Here is a 19,720-nt window from a genome sequence, read left to right as displayed (position 1 = left end):
GCTGGGGGTGGTGATTTACCTGTAACTCCTAGCGAGGGCCCTCTCCTCTCCCCGATCCTGTCCCCTGTGCTCCCGATCCCATCCCCTCTCCTTTCTCAAGGACACGTCTCCTCTGAATCTCTGGCAGAACCTAGTTTTCCCTTTCTCCTGCCAGATCTTTCCCATCAGCCTGCGCACATGCTGGTAGTTCTCTCCTGGTGCAAAAAACCAAACCACATAAGGCAGACCTTTCCTTACCCACTTCCCCTGCAGCCTCCAGCCCATTCCTCTCCTTCCCCTGGTGACAGAAGTCTGAAAAAATTGTCTGTCTCTGCTCCACTTGCTCTCCTTCCCGTGAGCTTCCTCGAGTCGCACTCTCATCCCCGCCACCACAGCGCGCGGGCTTGCGTTCAGATCGCCAGTCCCCCACGTGCTTCAGCCACGTGCTTATTTTTCAGTCCTCCCCTCACGTGACGCCTCTGTAGCACCCGACACAGTCCTTGAAGCACTTTCCTCACTTGGCCTCAGGATCCCCTGTTATCCTCGTTTTGTATCTCTCTGGCCACTCCTTCGGTTTGCTCTCCTGCTTATCTCCAGCCTCCTGACACTGGCAGGCCCCGGGCTCAGTATACCGAGACTTCTCCTTTTCATATCCACTCAGTGCCTGGAGATCTCATCCAGGAGCATAGTTCCGTATGCCGCTCCCGTACTGGTGGTGGATGTATACTTCTAAGCTAGACCTTCCCTCTGAACTCCTGACTTCAGTATCCAAATATTCACTTCAACACCAGATGGCCGATAAGCGTCCCCACGCTTCATGTGTCCGAAACCGATCTCTTCGTCTTCCCCCCGAAACCTGTTCCACCCGTAATTTTTCTGATGTGAGGTAACGACAGCCCCGCTCTTCTAGTTGCTTGGGAGAAAAAATCTCGAAGCCATTCTTGGTTCCTCTCCTTTTTATCGCACGGCATATCCAGTTGGCTCTACTTTCAACTCTTTCAAAGAATCTGGCCACTTCTCACCACATCCTCTGTTACCGGCCCGGATTATTTGCGACAGCCTCTCAACTGGCTTCTCTGCTGGCTTCTTGCCCCAAACAGGAGCCGGGCTGAGTTCAGTCATGTCACTCCCGTAACCGAAACCTCTTCAGTGACTCTCCATTTCACTGACAGTAAAAGCCACATTCCGTACCGTTGCCTACAACACCAAGAAGGTTCTGGCTTCTCCTTCTCTCTCAAACCTTATCCCAGGGAGACATTGCTCACCAACCCAACCGCACCGGCCGCCTCACCGCGCCCACAACCGCAACGTGCCAGCCATCCCTCTGCCTCCAGGCCGTGGTGACCGGCCCTCCTTCTGCCTGAGCTCTTTCGGTGCTCCTTTATCTCCTACAGGGCCGTGCTCCTCCGTCGTATCCCTCCCGTGAGGCTTTCCCTAACTCCCACATTTTGTAAATTTTTTGCATTATGTTTATTTATTTTGAGAGAGCGCGCGCGCACGAGCAGGGGAGGCGTAGAGAGCAAGGTGGGGTTAGAGGATCCGAAGCAGGCTCCAGGCCTTGCAGCACAGAGCCCAGTGCGGGGCTCAATTGAACTCATGAACCGTGAGATCGTGACCTGAGCTGAAACCAAGAGTCGGATGCTCAACCAGCGGAGCCACCCGGGTGCCCCCCGCCTTGCACACTGTTAGACTGTAAACTGCTCCCACCTTCCACCACCTCTCCTCTCTTTCCTGTTTCATTGTCTCCGTGGCTCTTTTACCACCTAAAATATCGTCACCCCTGTAAGCTGTTTCGTTGACTCACTAGCGTAGCATTTCCGTAAAGGTCGGGAGGGATGTTTGTCTGCTTTCTTCACTGCTCTAGCCCCAGTGGCCTGGAATGGATGAATGCATTCGATGGCAAAGGAACTGACATGAGTCTGCGGGCTTCTGGCACAGGCTGTCTTGCACAAACCGGCATCTCTGATTCCAGCTTCTTTAGGGAAAATAACCTAATCTTCACGACGCTGTGATTTTTATATTTTCTAGTGAGTAAGTATCTGTAGGGCACCTGCCACGTGGGAAGAGCTCTTTGTTAAATGAGCAAAAAATACCGTATCAAGCATTTTGTGATTAAAAACAACACCAGCGGAATGGGAGCCAAGACAGATAAGCCTCACGAGGTTCAGAGTGGCCTTAATTCTCTAATGGAGAGTGTAATTTATTAATTACAGAGGTAGAATAGAGTTTGGTAGCTTTAAGAGAAAGAAGAGTAATAGTCGCAGGCCCTCTCTTCTGAAAAAAAAAAAAAAAAAAAAAAAAACCACCACTACCCAGTGTACTGAGTGGGACTATAGACGCAGAGAGATTTATGGAATAAACTCTGAAGAATTGCTTTTGACCTTAAGTCCATAAAACACACGGCTGTTGTCTTAACGCGGGTTCTATAACAAAACGCCATACGCTGGGAGGCTTATCCAGAACAGAAATTCATCCCTGATAGTTCTGGAAGCTGGAAGCCTGCGATCCGGGTGCCTGCCAGCGTATCGGGTTCTGGTGAGAGCCTCCTTCCGGGTCGCAGACCCCATCTTGTTACGTCCTCATGGGGCAGGAGAAAGCGAGCTCTCTGGCTTCTTATTAGGGCACTAATCCCATCCACGAGGGGATTCCACCAAAGGCCTCACCTCCAAATACCATCACATTGGGATTAGGGTTTCAGCATATGTGTTTATTCCATGTCTGCCTCTGCCCCTGCTCCTGGTTTGCTCTCTGGGGAGATGGAATGAGAGAGAGGACACAGGCGCGGCTGGGGGCAATGAGAAATTGGGTTTGTGCAAGAGTCCGTATCCGGAACCCGTAGGCAGCCCTCTGCAGACATCAGTAGCCAGATCTCTGCCGCCAGGAAGGACACTGGAGGATGCAGGTCTGAGCAAAATGGTTCAAGACGAAGGTCCAGTCAGAGACGGGCATGGGAGAGCCCAGGCCCTCCCGACACACCCTGACGTGGAGTCCATGCATCCCTGGCCTGTTTTAGAGTCTTCGCTTTATTACTGTTTATTTTTAATGTTTATTTTTGAGAGCGAGAAAGAGCATGAGTGGGGGAGGCAGAGAGAGAGAGAGGGAGACACAGAATCCGAAGCAGGCTCCAGGCTCCGAGCCGTCAGCACAGAGCCCGACGGGGGGGCTCGAACTCACGAACCTCTAGATCATGACCTGAGCCGAAGTCGGACGCTCAACCGACCGAGTCACGCAGGTGCCCCTAGAGGCCTCACTTTAAATAAGAAAGATCGCCTGATTGTTGAGGAAAGTTTCTAAAGGGAGAAACAGAGACAGAACTGGTTGGCAAAGCAAATAAATAAAAGGAACTCGGAAAAAAACACAGACGCTCTAGAGAACAGAAAAATGTGTTGTGTCCGTACAGACATAGAAATATGAATGACGTGTATGTGAATCTGCTAACCTAGGCAGAGAGAGGTATGCTGCGTGCTCTACTACGTGGGTTTAAAGTGGCTCCATCACTTCCCGGCTGTGTGATGCTGGGCAAGCTGCTTAACCTCTCTGTACCTCCATTACCTCATCTGGAAAAGGGCATTGACGTTGCTACTCAGAGAACAAAAACAATCCTCTTGGAAATTGTGAGTAGTGTGGCAGATTTTTTTTTTAGTTCAATAGAAACTTAAAGCGAAAAGTTGAAAGCTCTCCGTGAAAGATCAAAAAGACAAAGAAATGGAAAATAGAAATAATGAGAAGGAAGGGACGATAAACCTGAGCAGTCAGAGCTGTGGAGACAGATGAGAGAGGGGGGACCTGGGTACAGAGAGCAGAAATTCTGAGAATTTTGCCTCTTCTAGAAGCAAAGGACACAGCTACTTCGCACTTGCACGATGAGAGGCAGGCCTGGCACAGGTGTGTGGCTGAGCCGTTGCCCAGCGCCCAGGATGCAGGGAGGCTTCCGGAGGGCAGGAAAGCGGGTCGCCTGCGGAGGATGGGGACTGGGTGGCAAAAGAGATAGTTGCGTTCTGAGGAAAAGGGACTTACTCTGGGAAGGCGACCCTGCTTCCGGGACGTGGACATTGTTTGACTTAGATATATTTGTCACTTTGAAAAAGTCGTTCTGGTGTGTGAGGCAGAGTGGGGGCTCCCGTCTTTTGCTCGGTGAGTCTCAGAATCTCCTATCTGCCTCTGTCCAGGAGCATCTCGTTCTTTCATCTTCCAACAATGAGAAAGAGGATTAAATTTACCTCTTCCTGTTTCTCCTCCTCCTCTCCCCTCCCTTGTTTCCCTTCCCTTCTCCCTTTGATTCTTCCCCCTTTCCATACTTTACCCTCTGAGCCTTCACACCCTTGCTAGGTCTATTTCTGTCTCTTCTTCTCCCTTTCTCTTTCTCTCCACAGAAGTCTGTGTTTGTCTAATAATTGGCAGGAGAGATTTTTTTTTCTTTTTTCTTTTTTTTTTTTTTTTGCTTTTGCTTTTTGCTTTTTAAGTGATGAATAGTTGGCGTTAGATCAAAGACAAGCCCTGTGGTTTTCTGGCTGCCCCAGAAGGGCGGTGCAGCTGGCAGCCATCCCAGCTGCCTGGTGATAGGCATGTGGAAGAGATACCAAACTCACAGGTCACTGTGTGTGTGTGTGTGTGTGTGTATGTGTGTGTGTGTTCGTGTACGTGTGTCTTTCAGGCCAACAGCAGGCTGAAGCAGATCGAGAAGGAATACACCCAGAAGCTCGCCAAATCTTCACAGGTAAGAACGTTGAAAGCCAAAAAAAAAAAAAAAAAAAAAAAAAAAGCAAAACTGAAACAAACAAAAAAGAAACCTACACGTAAAAGCATCTGTACCTTAGAGTTAAGCTTCATCCCCTTCAGTGTTTTTATGGGTTGTTAGCCTATTGTTGATGGGTATATGGATCAATAACACATGCTCTTCGTATTTGGGTCTTATTAAAAGATTCTTGAAGTTGGGCGTATCAAACCATTTGAACTAACACATCCACACACACACACACACACGCAGTCAGATGTTGTAAAACCAGCCTGTGCACTTGAACAAGCCCAGGCTGCAGCATATTTCACAAGGGCGGGAAATACACACCTACATTTGTGATGTAAGCACTTTGATACCCTCTGTACCTTTTTTGCAATATTCCATTTAGTTGCGCCTCAAGTCTGCTTACCAACAAAATTCAAGATGATGAATGCTCTGGGTTAAATTAGCTGCCCGACGGCTGACTCCTTTGGGGGAAAAGAATTAGAAATCCCTACATTCCTATCTTGTTTCATGTTGTTGCTATTGCAGTTTTAGGAGAAGGCCAGTAATTGAATGCTTGTCTCAACTCGACCTATGATGCTTAAAATCATTTTTCTGCATCGGTTGTTACAATAATATCCTATAGTATCATTTAGGGAGTCCCAAGCATTCCTTAGTTTTATGAGTAATCCTAGAATAAAAAACACTGAATTTCACTGCATAGATGGATACGGTGAGCCATTCACTTTTGTGGGCATCGTATCTAATGATTTTTAAAATCAGACTTTCATAGCATTTTGGCATCCACACGGTGATGTGTGGCCGTGAACTGAAATTTATGTACCATTTTATAAGTTACCACACCATGGTAGTAATAGCAACACAAGGACCAAAACACGGTAATAAAATCAAGAATTTTACGGGGCACTAACCATGTTGACTCAGTGTTCGTTCACGGTGACTCAGTGTTCGTTCACTGTAACTCTGGGGTGAGGAACCATGACTGGCTCCATTTTCCAAGTTGAGGAGACTGAGACCCAGAGAGGTGAGGTCACAGGAGTTAGCGAGTGACCAAGCCAGGACCCCGCCTGCATCTGACTTGGGAACAGAAGCTCGCAGCCTGACGTCATCAGCCTGGCCCAGTCCCTCCCGTTTTTAAATATGGCAGAACTCTGGTGATACCTGTCATGAAATTTCTTAGATTATACAATTATTTCTAAAAGGTGCATATGTCATATAATGTACATTCCGTTCGGAAAGCAGAATGTCTTTGTCTAAGTGAAGATTTGTATGTGTTTATTTAAAAGATGATGATTATGTCTTGATTGCCATTATCTCAGCCCTTTCTTGAAGAAGGAACTTGAGGAAATATCCTTTTTTAACCACTGAGAAAGATTCTTTTTTTTCTGTCAGTGTTTATTTTTGAGAGAGAAAGTGTGGGAGCAGGGGAGGGGCAGAGAGAGAGGGAGACTGAGGATCTGAAGTGGGGTATGTGCTGACAGCAGAGAACCCCATGCGGGGCTTGAACTCACAAACTGTGAGATCATCACATGAGCTGATGTCGGATGCTTAACCAGCTGAGCCACCCAGGCGCCCCACTGAAAAAGATTCTTTTTTTTTTTTAGCTTATTTATTTATTTGCAAGAGACAGAGACAGTGCGAGTGGGGGAGAGGCAGAGAGAAAGAGAGGATCCCAAGCAAGCTCCACACTTCCATTGCAGAGCCCTACGTGGGGCTTGAACTCACGAAACCGAGACTGTGAGATCGTGACCTGAGCCGAAACCAAGAGTCAGATGCTTAACCGACTGAGCCACCCAGGCGCCCCTCTGAAAGAGAGTCGTATAGTCAGAAGAAATATTATGACTGCAAAAGTTCAAGTTTGGACTAAGACATGAAAAATCCTGCTAATCACGTCCTGCTAATTTTGCTTTATGTCAAATGGGGGAGGCAGACCGAAAGTGAGATGTAAGATAGCTACTCAAAATGCTTAAATAATGGGAGTATAAACAGGAGTATTTATCTAAAGGAATGAATGAAGAAGCCTGATTAGTTCATATTAAAACAAATTAAATGTAAGTTAGCGTGGAAGAAAGCCTAAGCTCTGGAGTCTGTCAGACCCGAATTTGAATACCGGCCCTACTACTTAGAGGACCTTGAGCGAGTTACCTGCGCTCTGTGGAATTCAGTTTCCTCACTTGTAAAATGAGGGAGTAGTACTTACCTCATAGGATAGTTTTAAGTATAAAGTAATATGATGCAAGTACACAGCGCTTAGTACACAGCAAAGCACTGAATAACTGTTAGCTCGTATGGCAGCAGTATTAAGGTCGGAACAGAGAAAAGAAAGGAGGAAGCAAAGAGTAAAAAGGATAGGGAAGGCACAAGACACTATTTTTAATTTACTTTTGGTGTTCAAGAATTGGTAAGATCTCCCTGCAAAATTTGGAGAGGGAGCGCGTTGCTAAATATTTTCCCAAGTAAAGATATGAAGAAGCAGGAGGAGGAGGGGGAGGAGGAGGGGGAGGAGGAGCATAAAAACCCAACTAGTAAAGCTATCCTGTCCTGTAGCCATTATTTCATACATCAGAGAACAGAGCAACACCAAAAAAGAATAAAAGACAGCCCATCCTCCTCAAAAAAGGCAGGATGACAACCTTACATTGATAACATTTTGTTGGCCCACCTCTAAATATACGTAAATGTTTATATGTCTATAGATATATGTGTATATTTGTATCTGTGTACTGGCATTTGAGAAACATCGGTCTAGAATCCAGTCAGTTTAAGGAAACAGATTATTTGAAAATCAACATTGCAAACAGAACCACAGATTGACTTTTTCTGTTTTCCAGTGAGAGTTTGCTGGCATCTCTAACTCATATCTAAGTTGAGGAGAATTCCAGAAGCAAAGTTTGCTTAACCGTTCATCAGGTTTTAAAAAACTCCATCTCTGGAAAAAAAAAATTTTTTTTAAGTGATATGATGAATGCATTTGTAATGAATGCATTGGTACCCAGGAGACCATCAGGTCACATTTGGAAAGTATTTTAAATATTTTCCTCCCGTACAGGACGTTACTTAATCTTTAAATTTTATTGAGTTTTTAGGATCTAATGGACCACGAACGCTAAACCCTTGGCATACCCAGGAGTGTGCCCCTTCTGGGATTCTCAGTGTTCGCCACGATGGCAATGTTTGCATCATCTCTGGGTACACTCACAAATGGAATTTCCATCAGAATCACATATTTGTTCTTTTTGTCTTACTATTACATATTAACCTTGCCTTTTCAATGTTAGCACAGTTGTCCCCACTCAACTGACTCACCTGGTGGCCATTTTTCAGAGAGAGAGAGAGATCGCCATTTTGCAAGAATGGAGGTAGTTTGGGACAAGTCTAGAGCTGGAATACCAGGGGAACTTGCCCGTTGCCAAGGGCCTGGCTCCCCCCTAGGGCCCTCGCTCACTCGCACGGACCCAATGCAGATTAGGCCTCGGCATATGCCACGTGTCCCACGTGCCCCCAGCCTTCGTGTGGTTCTCCAGAAAAGCAACCGGAATGCAAAAGGTGCCGGGGTGCCATTCTTTTATGGGGATCTTCAGTGTTCACCAAATCTTCCCAAGTAGGCCCCGTCTGTTGTATTTCAAAGAAGACTTTTGTAAAACTCTCAAAGTATACTACAATCTGAAAACCATCAGAGTGAGTTAAAGATGAGATGTTAACCTCTATCCGGAATCCTGTTTTTAAGACCACTAGCCTTTTTGCCAAGGGTTAACCGCTTAGCAATAATTAACTATTATAGCTTTCATGAGTTGGGTTGCTTGTGGCCTCAGCCTGAAATAGATCTCATTTTGCTTCCCAAAATATTAATTTTTAATATCGCATGGGAGTGTTCGAATCCACAGCTTTCTCTGAAGCTAATACAGGGTAAACATTCAGTTGAGTGGCAACATTGTGTTTTATGGTGTTTAATTATGATTCAGTCAAAACTGGCGGGGCTTATGATTGCATAGATCAGTTCTGATTTTTCTCAGCAACTTTTTACGTTCTTGTCCTATGAAAGGCTAGATCATCTCGATATAATTTACCAGGTAATTATTATTTTTTATTTACTATGATTATAGTTCTACTCCTTAAATATTAAGTGCTGGTTATGTGCACTGAGCTAAGGTGAACATAGTCTGTTGTCTTTTACTGTCTATCTACAACCAAGTGAGTTTTGTTCTTTACCTAAAGCATATTAATCTAGTTAGTATTATTTCTCAATCTTAAATCTCCATTCCAGTTTTAAAAAAATGTCCACATTTTAGCCACCTCTCCATGTCTGTCTCATCTATTAGTCTGTCAACTGATTTATCTACTCATCTGCCTAACGTGTTTCATCTGAAGTGTTTTCACATTCTCCCTAGATCATCTTCATAAGTTTTTAAAATAACTTTCCCAAGATAATCTCATTACTTCCCCCAAGGAGTCTCATTATTCCCCCAAAGAATGCAGGGTTTCCTCTTCCACACAAAAGCAAGCACACTCTTCTCAGAACATCCTGGACTTTGCTGATAGTTCCTTCCAAAACCTGCACACACTTCTTTTTGATGTACTCTTGTCATTAAGCTTCTGAAAACGAGAGACCCTGGTTTCATGCCCTTGTGGTCACTTGAAGAATTCTCAAATATTTTTTATCTTTAGTCTCGGTCAACTAAAAGCTAATCTAATCTTACTGTTTTTTAAAGAAAAAAAAATTACTTTGCACTTTAGAAACATATTACGGGATCACGGTAGTGGATGTACGAATCTATGCATGTGACACAACTGCATAGCACCAAACACACACTCTTGCACGCACACAGCACGCACACACACACATACGCACACATAACCGAACACACACAGCGAACACGTGACAGAGTTGGGCTTACCGCTTCTACAGAGTTGTAGTTTACTGAACTCGAAACGCTCCAATAGTCATTGAAATAGTGAGTTATTTTTACTATTTGGCTCCATGCTCGTATAAAATATCAATCTTAGGTTTCATGTTGGGCCAAGGAAATTTGGCTCTTTCTTATCTCTGGCTCCTCTCGCTCTGTGACTGCGAGTGAGTTGATTATTCTGTGCCTCAGTTTTTGACATTCACTATAAGAATTTAACCTTCCCTGTTTGATGGAAGTGCTAGGAGAATTAATTGAATTGGTGCCAGAATGGGAACAACATTTGATCAAAATTCAGAAAACAGATGAAAAACATCTTTATTCTCAGTAAATGAATTCCCGCACTCATAGCAAAAGGTTCAATTTGTATTTAAAAATATTAACGTACTGCTGTTATGTATTTTACCATGTATTTCCCAGTGGTCTTTTCATTTGATTATTGACAAATTCTAAATGTTAAACTTTGTTACAGTGAGCTTGCTCACTTCTAAAAGCATAAGATACTCCCTATTTTACTGTAAATATGCTATTATTTATGTCCATAGTAACACGTGATATTTCTATAGGACTTGGCCTCTGGGAGACTCCAGACAGTTTCTATTTATTGCCTTATAATGCTGTACTCGAGTTTTGTCGTCAAATATTAGGTGGAAAAACTGAATTCAAGCAAGGTGATTAACTTGTCCAGTGTATCTCACCAACCAGCCCTGCACCCATAGAACCAACAGTCTTCTATTCTAACCTGGGACTAAAGTATTTTTTTGTTTGGTTTGGTTTGGTTTTAATTAGAAGAAGAAACAACTATTTCCTGCTTTTAAAAAGTCATCGCTATTGAATTTGGAAGGAAATGGATACATCCAAACCCAAGGAAGAGTGATATTCTCAGTCAGCTCATTGAAAAAGGTCCCTCATCAGATGATTACTTGGGAGAACTTGGAGGGGACCCATTCATGGAGAGAACCAGTTATCCAATGTGGAGAATAAATTTTCTGAATAAACTTTCATGGATATCTATCAGTTAGGGAAAAGGCAACTCATTTGGAACTAGGTCATAATAAGATTCTCTTCCCTACCAAAATCTTGCTTAAGAGAAAAACAAAGGCTACTTAGAACAACCAATTAGTATGGCAATCGATGTCCCGCCTGTCTTTTTGCTTGGATGTCATCTTCAGCAATGTGACATTTTGACCTCTTTCTGTGCCTCTCTTTCTCCACTTATAAAAGATGGGTGATAATAATGTTTGTAAATGACATAGGAATTTAAGGCACTTAGCACAATGCATAAACCTTAGTGAGTACTCAAAAATTGTTGTGTGGAACTGGGTAACTCTAAAGAATGAGGTCTGTTCATTATTTTCTTTCGTTATCACAGTTCCAAGTGTTAGGAAAGGCAAAATAGCTTTTTTTTTTTTTCATTCTAATAAGTGTGTTTCTCAGTGAAATAAAATCTGACGCTTTTCATATTTTTGAGATCACAGATGTTCTTTCTTCTGATGAGTAAATATTGTGGAATGTTATAGTGGAAATGTCTTCCAAATATAATTGGTTCAGCAGTTGTTCACCATTCACAGTTTTATTATAGTCTCTTATTGTGTGGAATTTCATGCATTGTAGTGTGCGATATGTTAATTGAAAATATTTAGTTTGTGGATTAGAGTTTTGCCAAATCCGCCCTTTTGTGGAGCATAAATACATATAAAATAGATGCCTCTCACTGAAGAATTTGAAGTTCTCGCATGCTGTTTTCATTTTAGATCATAGCAGAACTTCAGACAACCGTTTCCTCTCTGAAAGAGGAGAACAGCCGGCTGCAGCTTGCTGCAGAAAGACGGCTCCAGGACGTTACACAGAAGTTTGAAGATGAGAAGAAGCAGCTGATTAGAGATAATGACCGAGCAATCAAGGTAATCTGAAGACTTCAGTAACCAGTGGTACTAGCTGCTTTAATGTAATTAAAAGGAGGGCTGAAATCCCAGCAGTGGGCAGATGAATGCAGGTATCTGGCTTGTTCACACAGCCTGCAGTAATTCCATTCACTGGACTCTACCTTTGATGTATCCAGTGACTCGGGCTGACTTCCCTCTAAGAGATCACATGCCAGCGTAAAAAGTCATTTTTGGCAAGCCCAGTCCATTCACGTTGAACAAATATTTGAAAAATACCCTGTCCTTTCTCTTGAGAACCACTTTGGAACCGTCTCTTGATATTAGGAAGACCGTTTTAGCCCAGTACTGCTGGCTAATGAATTCAGAAGTCAGCTTCCAATTTACATTCTGTTCTTTGCCCACATCCTTTCATTATGCATTCACATAATGAGAAATAACCTGTTTGAGGTTTGGAATGCCAACCATTTGATGTGCTTTGACATAGTACAGGGTAGATGCGTTGCTGCTGAGAACCTAGGCCGTTTCCAAATGGCTTCGGAGAATCACGCCTTTAATAGCAACAGAAAATTCCCTGGACCCTGATTCTTTAGGTGACAGGCAGCTAGATCTCAAAGTAGTTTTTTTCTTGGCTTCATCGCGGCGAATATTATTGTAAGTGTCTACATCATGCTGTGTTTAATCTGTGAGGATAAGCATCTGGAAACCTTTATAAATAAGATTTAAAAGAGAACAAAAATTTTTTTTCTAAGAATTTCCAGCAAAAGATTATTTTTCAGTGATTTTACTTTGTTATAACAATGCTTAAAGCATGTCGAGTAATCATACAAAGCGAGGAAAAATAAAAGAAACATTTGGGTTTTATCACTGCCCTTTTCTGCCTAACCCCTCCGTCTTTCTTTTCTATAGCCTATTGTGGGCAATCTGAGTAATTTACGGAAAAGTTAGTGTTAATGTAAGTTGCTTTTTAAAATACACTCTTATTTAAGCCTGGACAGCACTGAATGGAATAAAAACCCTTCAGATATGGGCAAAATCTTGGTGGCTATTCCTTCCAGCCTCCTCACTTAGAGGTGAGGACTTACTTTATTTTGTTCTTAATGAGATTTTCCCTATATATTGCCATCAGTGAGCTTTTTTTTTCCCCCTACATGTGATACATGACAAAAGAAGAGGTTTCTTTTTTTATATTCTGGTAGTTGAAAAAAATATTTGTGAAGCTCTTCTCATTTGTAAATGCACAGTAGGTACTCACTGATCTGTGTAACTTTCATTTTCGAGTTGAATACTTTGTTTAAACTCTTTTAGTTGTATAAAAATTTCATTTTTTTTTAAGTTTACTTATTTTGAGAGGGAGAGGGAGCAAATGTGCACACATGAGCGGGCAAGAGGCAGAGAGAGAGGGAGAGACAGAGAATCCCAAGCAGGCTCCATGCTGTCAGCCCAGAGCCCAATGCGGGGCTCGACCTCAGGAACCATGAGATCATGACCTAAGCCAAAATCAAGAGTCAGAGGCTTAGGGGCGCCTGGGTGGCACAGTCGGTTAAGCGTCCGACTTCGGCTCAGGTCATGATCTCACAGTTCATGAGTTTGAGCCCCACGTTGGGCCCTGTGCTGACAGCTCGGAGCCTGGAGCCTGCTTCGGATTCTGTGTCTCCCTCTCTCTCTGCCCCTCCCCTGCTCACACTCTATCTCTCTCTCTCTCTCTCTCTCTCTCTCCTTCAAAAATAAATAAACATTAAAAAAGAAAAAAGTCAGACACTTGAGCCACCCAGACTTCCCTACAAATTTCATTTTAAGTGCATTTCTTTTCCAAATACCATGTGGTAGCTAAGTTCCAAATTTTAAATAAATAGTTGAATCCCAATATACACAGAAAGGGAAAACATAGATTTACAGCACAGTTTCTAGTATGTTTCTTAAGATTAAAAAAAATCTTGAAAGCAATATCACTAGCACAACTGCCTATTTTTAAGTGTTTTTGCAGTTTTAATCCATTTACCTGTCAAAATGGAAAAACACTGTGCTCCTAATTTCCAAAAAAGTGTCAGTTCCTAAAGACTGAAATTAAAAGATGGTAGTATATAAGTACATACATAATATCATATTAAAATATAGATTATGTGATATTATGACCTCCAAACACAGGTACCTGAAAATAACTAAAGTTATAATGTAGGTAAGCTACAGTTCATTTTTGATTGACTCAATTAGATTATGTATAAAGTGAATGACATTTGTGGGTTTGTTTTTTTTTTTTAATAACCTACTTAAGATAAATAATTCATTAGCACTCCTCGCCTTGCTTTTTTTTTTCCAGACTATGTCACAAAACATAAAAGGAATAATAGCTAATACTTACTTAACATGTACTATGTATCAGGCTGTCTGCCAGACATTTTTATTCATCACCAATTCCATTATCTCATTTAAGCCTTAATCTTTATAAGGAAGGCATTTCTATCACCCCCATCTTAAAAGTGTGAAAACTGAGGCTCTGAGGTTACGTAACCAGCCCAAGGTCGTTATGTGCCTAATATTTTGTGATATTAAATATTAGTGTTGAAACAATAGAAGCAAAGAGTGTTGGATAAGGAGTGTGCTTGCTAATTATGAAATGTACTTCATCCCACTTTCTGGGTTGGGGATGAGCTGAGCTCCCAAGCTGGCGGTCAGGGAAGAGGACAGAGAGTAAACCTGATTCTTACCCTGCCATAGCTTACAATAAATAATGTCTCCGTGGATCAACAAACCTTCTTTTAAAGTAATTCTTTGGGGAGAAGTTAGGGTATAGAGTAGTCTACTAAAATCCACTTATAAGGGCCACCAGAGTGGTATAGTGTAACCTGATAAAACATTTCTGGAGAATAATTTGGCAACCCCTATCATTATTAAATTGCCTGAGAGGCATGCCCAAGTTTGGACCCATTTCCAGAATTTGCCCTAAGGTGGAAGTTAAAGGGTTGCAGTGAACTTTAGCTAGCCAAAAGGACGTTTGTTCTAGCATTCATTCATTCATTCATTCATCCAATAACTATTTATCAAGGTCCCGTTACATGCTAGGCACCTACAATACTAGCGTTTTCTATTTCCTTTCGGTATTTTTTTGCCATCGTACATGAATTAAAACTATGCACTATTGAAAATGGTGTTGGAGAAGCATATATAAGGATATTGAAAATGTTCACAAGATAGTTTTCGATGAACATGTGGTTTACAGGGGCGCCTGGGTGGCTCAGTTGGTTAAGCATCTGCCTCTTGATCTCGGCTCAGGTCAGGATCTCACGGTGGGTGAGTTTGAGTCCTGTATCGGGCTCTGCATTGACAGCACAGAGCCTGCTTGGGATTCTCCGTCTGCCTCTCTCTGCCCTTCCCTCCCCCTACCTCTCAAAATAAATAGATAAACTTTAAGAAAAAGAAATTACATCCTAGCATTAAGGTGAACATGATTTCAGGTATCGTACGTATGAGGAAAAAAGAGAAGGAAAGCCAAATAGTCACAAAATGAGATAATACTCCAGATTCTGTATTCCTGTTTGTTTTAGAAAGGTCTCTTAAGTTAATTTTAGTTCAACAGATGAAAGAAACTAGTGTCAAAAGAAGGAATTGTTGGACTTTTGGACAGAATTTAATATTGGGTTGAAAAAGGCATACATTAGTGCATGCATATTTCCTCTCATAACCCCTCCTTTCCACCTCCTGGCAGGGTGGTGATATTATTTTTACACTGTCCAGGTTTGTGATATTCACAATTTGTCCATAACCATAGCCTTTAGTTTAATACTCATGCTTTAATACTGTCCTTAATGGATGTGGTGCTTACCCCTAGGCCTTTTACCACAGTGACTCCGTTTCTAAAGTTTTTACTTTGATTTGGTTCTTAATTGGCTGGATTTCACCGTCAAGTTGGTTTTGCAAGACTCATGGTACTATCTTCTCTGAATTGTTCATGTTTAAGAATGTCTGCCGATTAACCTTTATGTTTGAACAATACGTTAGATGAGCACCATGTTCTTGTTCATATGTTTTCCCATGAGGACAATAAACATTGCTCACCTAGCATTTAATATTGCTGTGGAGAAGGCTGAGCAACACTAGGCTTTCCCTCATGTAAATGATTTGCCTTTTTTTTTGAGAGATTCCTGAAGAAGTCTCTCTTTATTGTGTTAACTTTGATAGATTAACCAGGATAAATTCAGTTGTTAACCAGAATAGCTCTACCTGTTAAATATTCAATATATGCTTCTGAAGCTTAGTGGTTCTCCCCTCTCTGTAAGTCAAATTTATTTGTGGTGTCTGCATTTTCTCTAACCTGAGGGAAGGGAAAAGAAGAGCTCGGAGGTGTGTGTGTGTAGTCTGGTTGGGGTTCACACAACTAAATGGGAGAGGGCATCTGATGTCCCTGTGGGGTTTGCATTCTCCCAGTTTGGACTGTGAGAAAAGGAGATGAACGGGTGGAAAAATGGGTAAATATCCAGGCTGTCTCCAAGAAAAGTGAAGGGGTCAGGACTTCAGGGATCCACGCCAAATTGGGATAATTCAAACTCCAAAATGACATCAGATGCCCTCTCCCGTTTAGGTTGCTTTTTTTCCTCCAGATTTGGTGATATTAATGAGATTTCTCAGAATTTTGTTAACTCATAATGAATGATGATTTGGAGGATATTGGCAGATATGGAAGTTGTATCGTGATGCAATACTCTAGTATGCTCCAGAATTATGTTTCTTTCCTTGACACGGGCTTTTGAGGATTTTCTTTCCTTTTTTTTTTTTTTTTTTTGTATTGTTTCCCTTACTACCCTATTTCAGGGCTTCAGTGCATTTTTGCTAGTTTTTAGTTTTATTTACTTACTCCATTTGGTGTTGTAAAATCTGTTTGATCTTAGAAGCCCGTTCGACTCCTTTATAACATTTAACAAGGAACCTGTGTTGGTCAGCTATTGCCACAATCATGCCGCATAACAAACAGTGCTGGCTTGGATTCAGGCTGTTGATTGGCTGCATTTGACTCCAGGCGTTAGAATGAGTTCAGGCCTTCCTCTTCACGGTGGGTTATATGAGTACAAAATGATGAGTAGGAAAAAAACATCCCTGCAACCACAGCCTTATTTTCATCCACATCAGCGGGACAGGAAAATTGTAGAATCACTCTAGAAAGAGTCCATGAACATCTATGAACAGTGATTTAATCTCCCACAGAAACAATCTCTAAAATCTCCCTCAGCCCCATGGCAATACATTCCTAGTTTCTCTCTCGTTCTGAAACCCTCTTTCCCACTCCCATGCCTTGTCTCCTCTTCCTCCTTTTAGCACTCACATGTTGGTATTAGGCAAGACCTCTTCTGTTTTGCCTGTACGCATCCTGGACAGTCACACCCCTTCCATGTATGTAGCTTCCATGCAAACGAATTTTGAATCTTCATCACCACCTAGACTTTTTTCTGAGCTCTCAATCCAGACTTTTCTTTTAAGTGTATTTATTTATTTGGAGAGAGAGAGCACAAGCAGGGGAGGGGCAGAGAGCAAGGGAGAGGGAGAGAGAGAGAGAGAGAGAGAGAGGGAGAGAGAGAGAATCCCAAGCAGGCTCTACACCATCAGTGCAGAGCCCTACGTGGGGCTCAAACTCACAAACCGTGAGATCATGACCTCAGCCCAAACCAAGTGTGAGACAGACACTTAACAAACTGAGCCACTTGGGTGCCCCTCTCAGTCCAGACTTCTAACTACCCTTGCATGTTCTCACTTGGATGACCCATTAGGCTGCTCAAACTAGACATCCTGTAAACTGAACTGAACTTCCTCTAACTCTTCCATTGCCCCCGACCTGTTCTTGTTGTGTTGATAATCTGAATTAAAGTACCACCACCCGGTCACCCAAATCAGATTCTGGAAGTCCCCTGAAATGAATCCTTTCCCTCCCTCACCTCTCTGAGGTCAATTGCCGGAAATAATGCCTAAATATCTGCAAACTCCTACCTCATTCCGCAGTCACTAGTTCCTGTCTTCTTAGACCGTCATCTTGTTCCTTACCTATCACAATCCCTCCTTTGTAGAACCACTACCAATAACTCAGCCCTCCCAACTCTATCCGTCCCACTGTCGATCAGGTAACCTTTCGAAAACACGAAGATGAGCATGTGGTTTGCTACTTAAAATCCACCACTGGCTTTCCGTTGCCTGCAAGATAAAGTCTGCCTGCAAGATAAAGTCTATACTTGCCAGCATGGCATACAAAATGCTTCATGATCCAAATCAGCAGTTCTCAGGGTGTCCTCAGACCCCTGTGGGTCCCGGCTGCCTTTTCAGGGGCGCCACAAGGTCAAAACTATTTTCATAATACCCCTAAGACATCATTTGCCTTTTTCACTGTGTTCCGCATTTGCATTGATGGTATAAAACCAACGGTGGATAAAACTGCTTGTGTCTTTGCACAAAACGCAACATCGTCACTAAACTGTATGAGTAGTGATTAGTTTCTTCGCCACCACATACTTGTGCTCTAAGACGAAAATGGAAGCCATCAAGTGCATTAATTCTATTAAATGTCAACCCTCGAGAACACATCTTTTTAATATTAATAGAAGGTACGCACAAAGCGCGCTGCAAACTGAGGTAGGGCGGTTGTCTCAAGGAAAAGCAGTTCTGCATTTGTTTGAGTGTGAGCTGAACTCTAGGCCCTTGGAAGGAGCGATTGACAGGCAAACTGTGCTTATTCAGATTTGACTATCTGGCAGAGGTGTTCTTGAAAAGGAAGGAAGTCAACCTGGCACTTCAAGGACAACCACTGACTATATTGTCACTAATGATAAAATTTGAGGTTTCAAGCAAAAAATCAGAAATTTGGAAAACTGGGATCAGCACTGCAAGTTTGACAGCTTCCCAGTACGTAAAGACTTTTCTGATGAGGTCAGTGGCATTACTAATGATGTGAATGGGAAGAAGGGGGAGGAATATAATGAAGTGTATCAACATTTGGAAGATGTATGTAACTCAGTGAACCAGTGTTTTCCAAATGACCAGTACCTGGTATTACCAACTCTCGTGTGGGTAAAAGATCCTTGCAGAGCGTAAAAGAGAACAAGGGATTTTAATGTAGCAGTGTGCAAAGTTCACCTCTAAGGGTTTCAAATGGCATAGTGCAGCCAACTTTTAAGAATCTGCCACTTGTCAGGGTCCCTGGGTGGCTCGCTCAGTTAAACACCTGACTCTTGGTTTTGGCTCGGGTCATGATCTCACGGTTTCGTGAGCCTGAGCCCTGCATCGGACTCCGTGCTGACAGTGTAGAGCTTGCTTGGGATTTTCTCTCTCCCTCTCTCTCTGGCCCTCTGCCACTCGTGCTGTCTCCATCTCTCTCAAAATAAATAAACTTTAAAAATGTAATAATAAAAAAAAAAAGAATCTGCCACTCGTCAAGTTTTGATGTTGTCCAGAGGAATATCCACAATCATCTGAAAAGGCTACTAAAATACTCCTTCCTGGTGCACCTGGTGGCTCAGTCAGTTAAGCATCCGACTCTTGGTTTCTGTGCTTGGTTTCAGTCGGTTGAGCGTCTGACTTCGGCTCGGGTCATGATCTCGCCATTGCTAAGTTCAAGCCCCACATCAGGCTCGCTGCTCTCAGCACAGAGCCTGCTTCAGATCCTCTGTCCACACCCCCCTCCGCCTCTCCCCTGCTCACACTCGCTGTCTCAAAAGTAGTAAAAAAAAAAATAAATAAAAAATTAAAAAATAAAAATTGAGTGCAGAAGCAGATATGAGAATCCAGCCACCTTCTACTAAGCCAGACATTCAAAAGATTTGGAAAAAGGTAAAACATAGCTGCTCTCCTCACTAATTTTTTTTGCTTTGGAAAACAGTCATGCCTTATGAAAAATACGATATTTATAGTCACACATAATGGATTCATGACTTACTTTAGAATGAATTTGTACACACATATTTTAATGTTCCTTAATTTTAACTTCCAATGTGGTCAATATCAACAGAACACACAGAAACAAAACCTCTTCTGAGTTTTTAAGAGCGTAAAGGGGTCCAGAGACCAAAAACTCGGAGAGCTTCTTGTCTAGATGCTGCCCTTTTGTCCACCTCATCACACGTTCCTCAGCATTCGTGTTGAGATCCCACGAACCGTGTGTGAGGTCCTTTCCTTATTTAAGATTTAAATGTCGTCTTTTCCGTGAAGGGTCAGAGTAGGAAGGTCTTGCCAGCGTT

The 19,720-nt window shown here is 42.5% G+C and overlaps 1 protein-coding gene across 14 annotated transcripts in view; it reads left to right on the top strand.

Annotated features, from left to right (window-relative positions):
- Nucleotides 1-19,720, top strand: part of CEP112 (centrosomal protein 112) — a 462,552-nt gene that overhangs the window by 313,077 nt on the left and 129,755 nt on the right. For 11 of the 14 annotated variants that reach the window (XR_008418577.1, XR_008418579.1, XM_053892300.1 and 8 more), the window contains 2 exons: nt 4,634-4,696; nt 11,379-11,528. The exons of 1 other annotated variant lie outside the window; for it this stretch is intronic. Coding sequence is in view for 11 of the 13 variants with exons in the window: in XM_053892300.1 (XP_053748275.1) it covers nt 4,634-4,696; nt 11,379-11,528 (213 nt within the window). In the remaining 2 variants the exon portion in view is untranslated. The remainder of the gene's footprint in view (nt 1-4,633; nt 4,697-11,378; nt 11,529-19,720) is intronic. 2 more of the 14 variants (XM_053892301.1, XM_053892304.1) reach the window with 2 other exon arrangements.

This window comes from Panthera pardus, unplaced genomic scaffold, assembly GCF_024362965.1.
Source record: "Panthera pardus isolate Hobbes unplaced genomic scaffold, ASM2436296v1 HiC_scaffold_3, whole genome shotgun sequence".
Taxonomy (NCBI): domain Eukaryota; kingdom Metazoa; phylum Chordata; class Mammalia; order Carnivora; family Felidae; genus Panthera; species Panthera pardus.
Note: the sequence above shows the minus strand (reverse complement) of the source record. Positions and strands in the feature narration are given on the sequence as shown.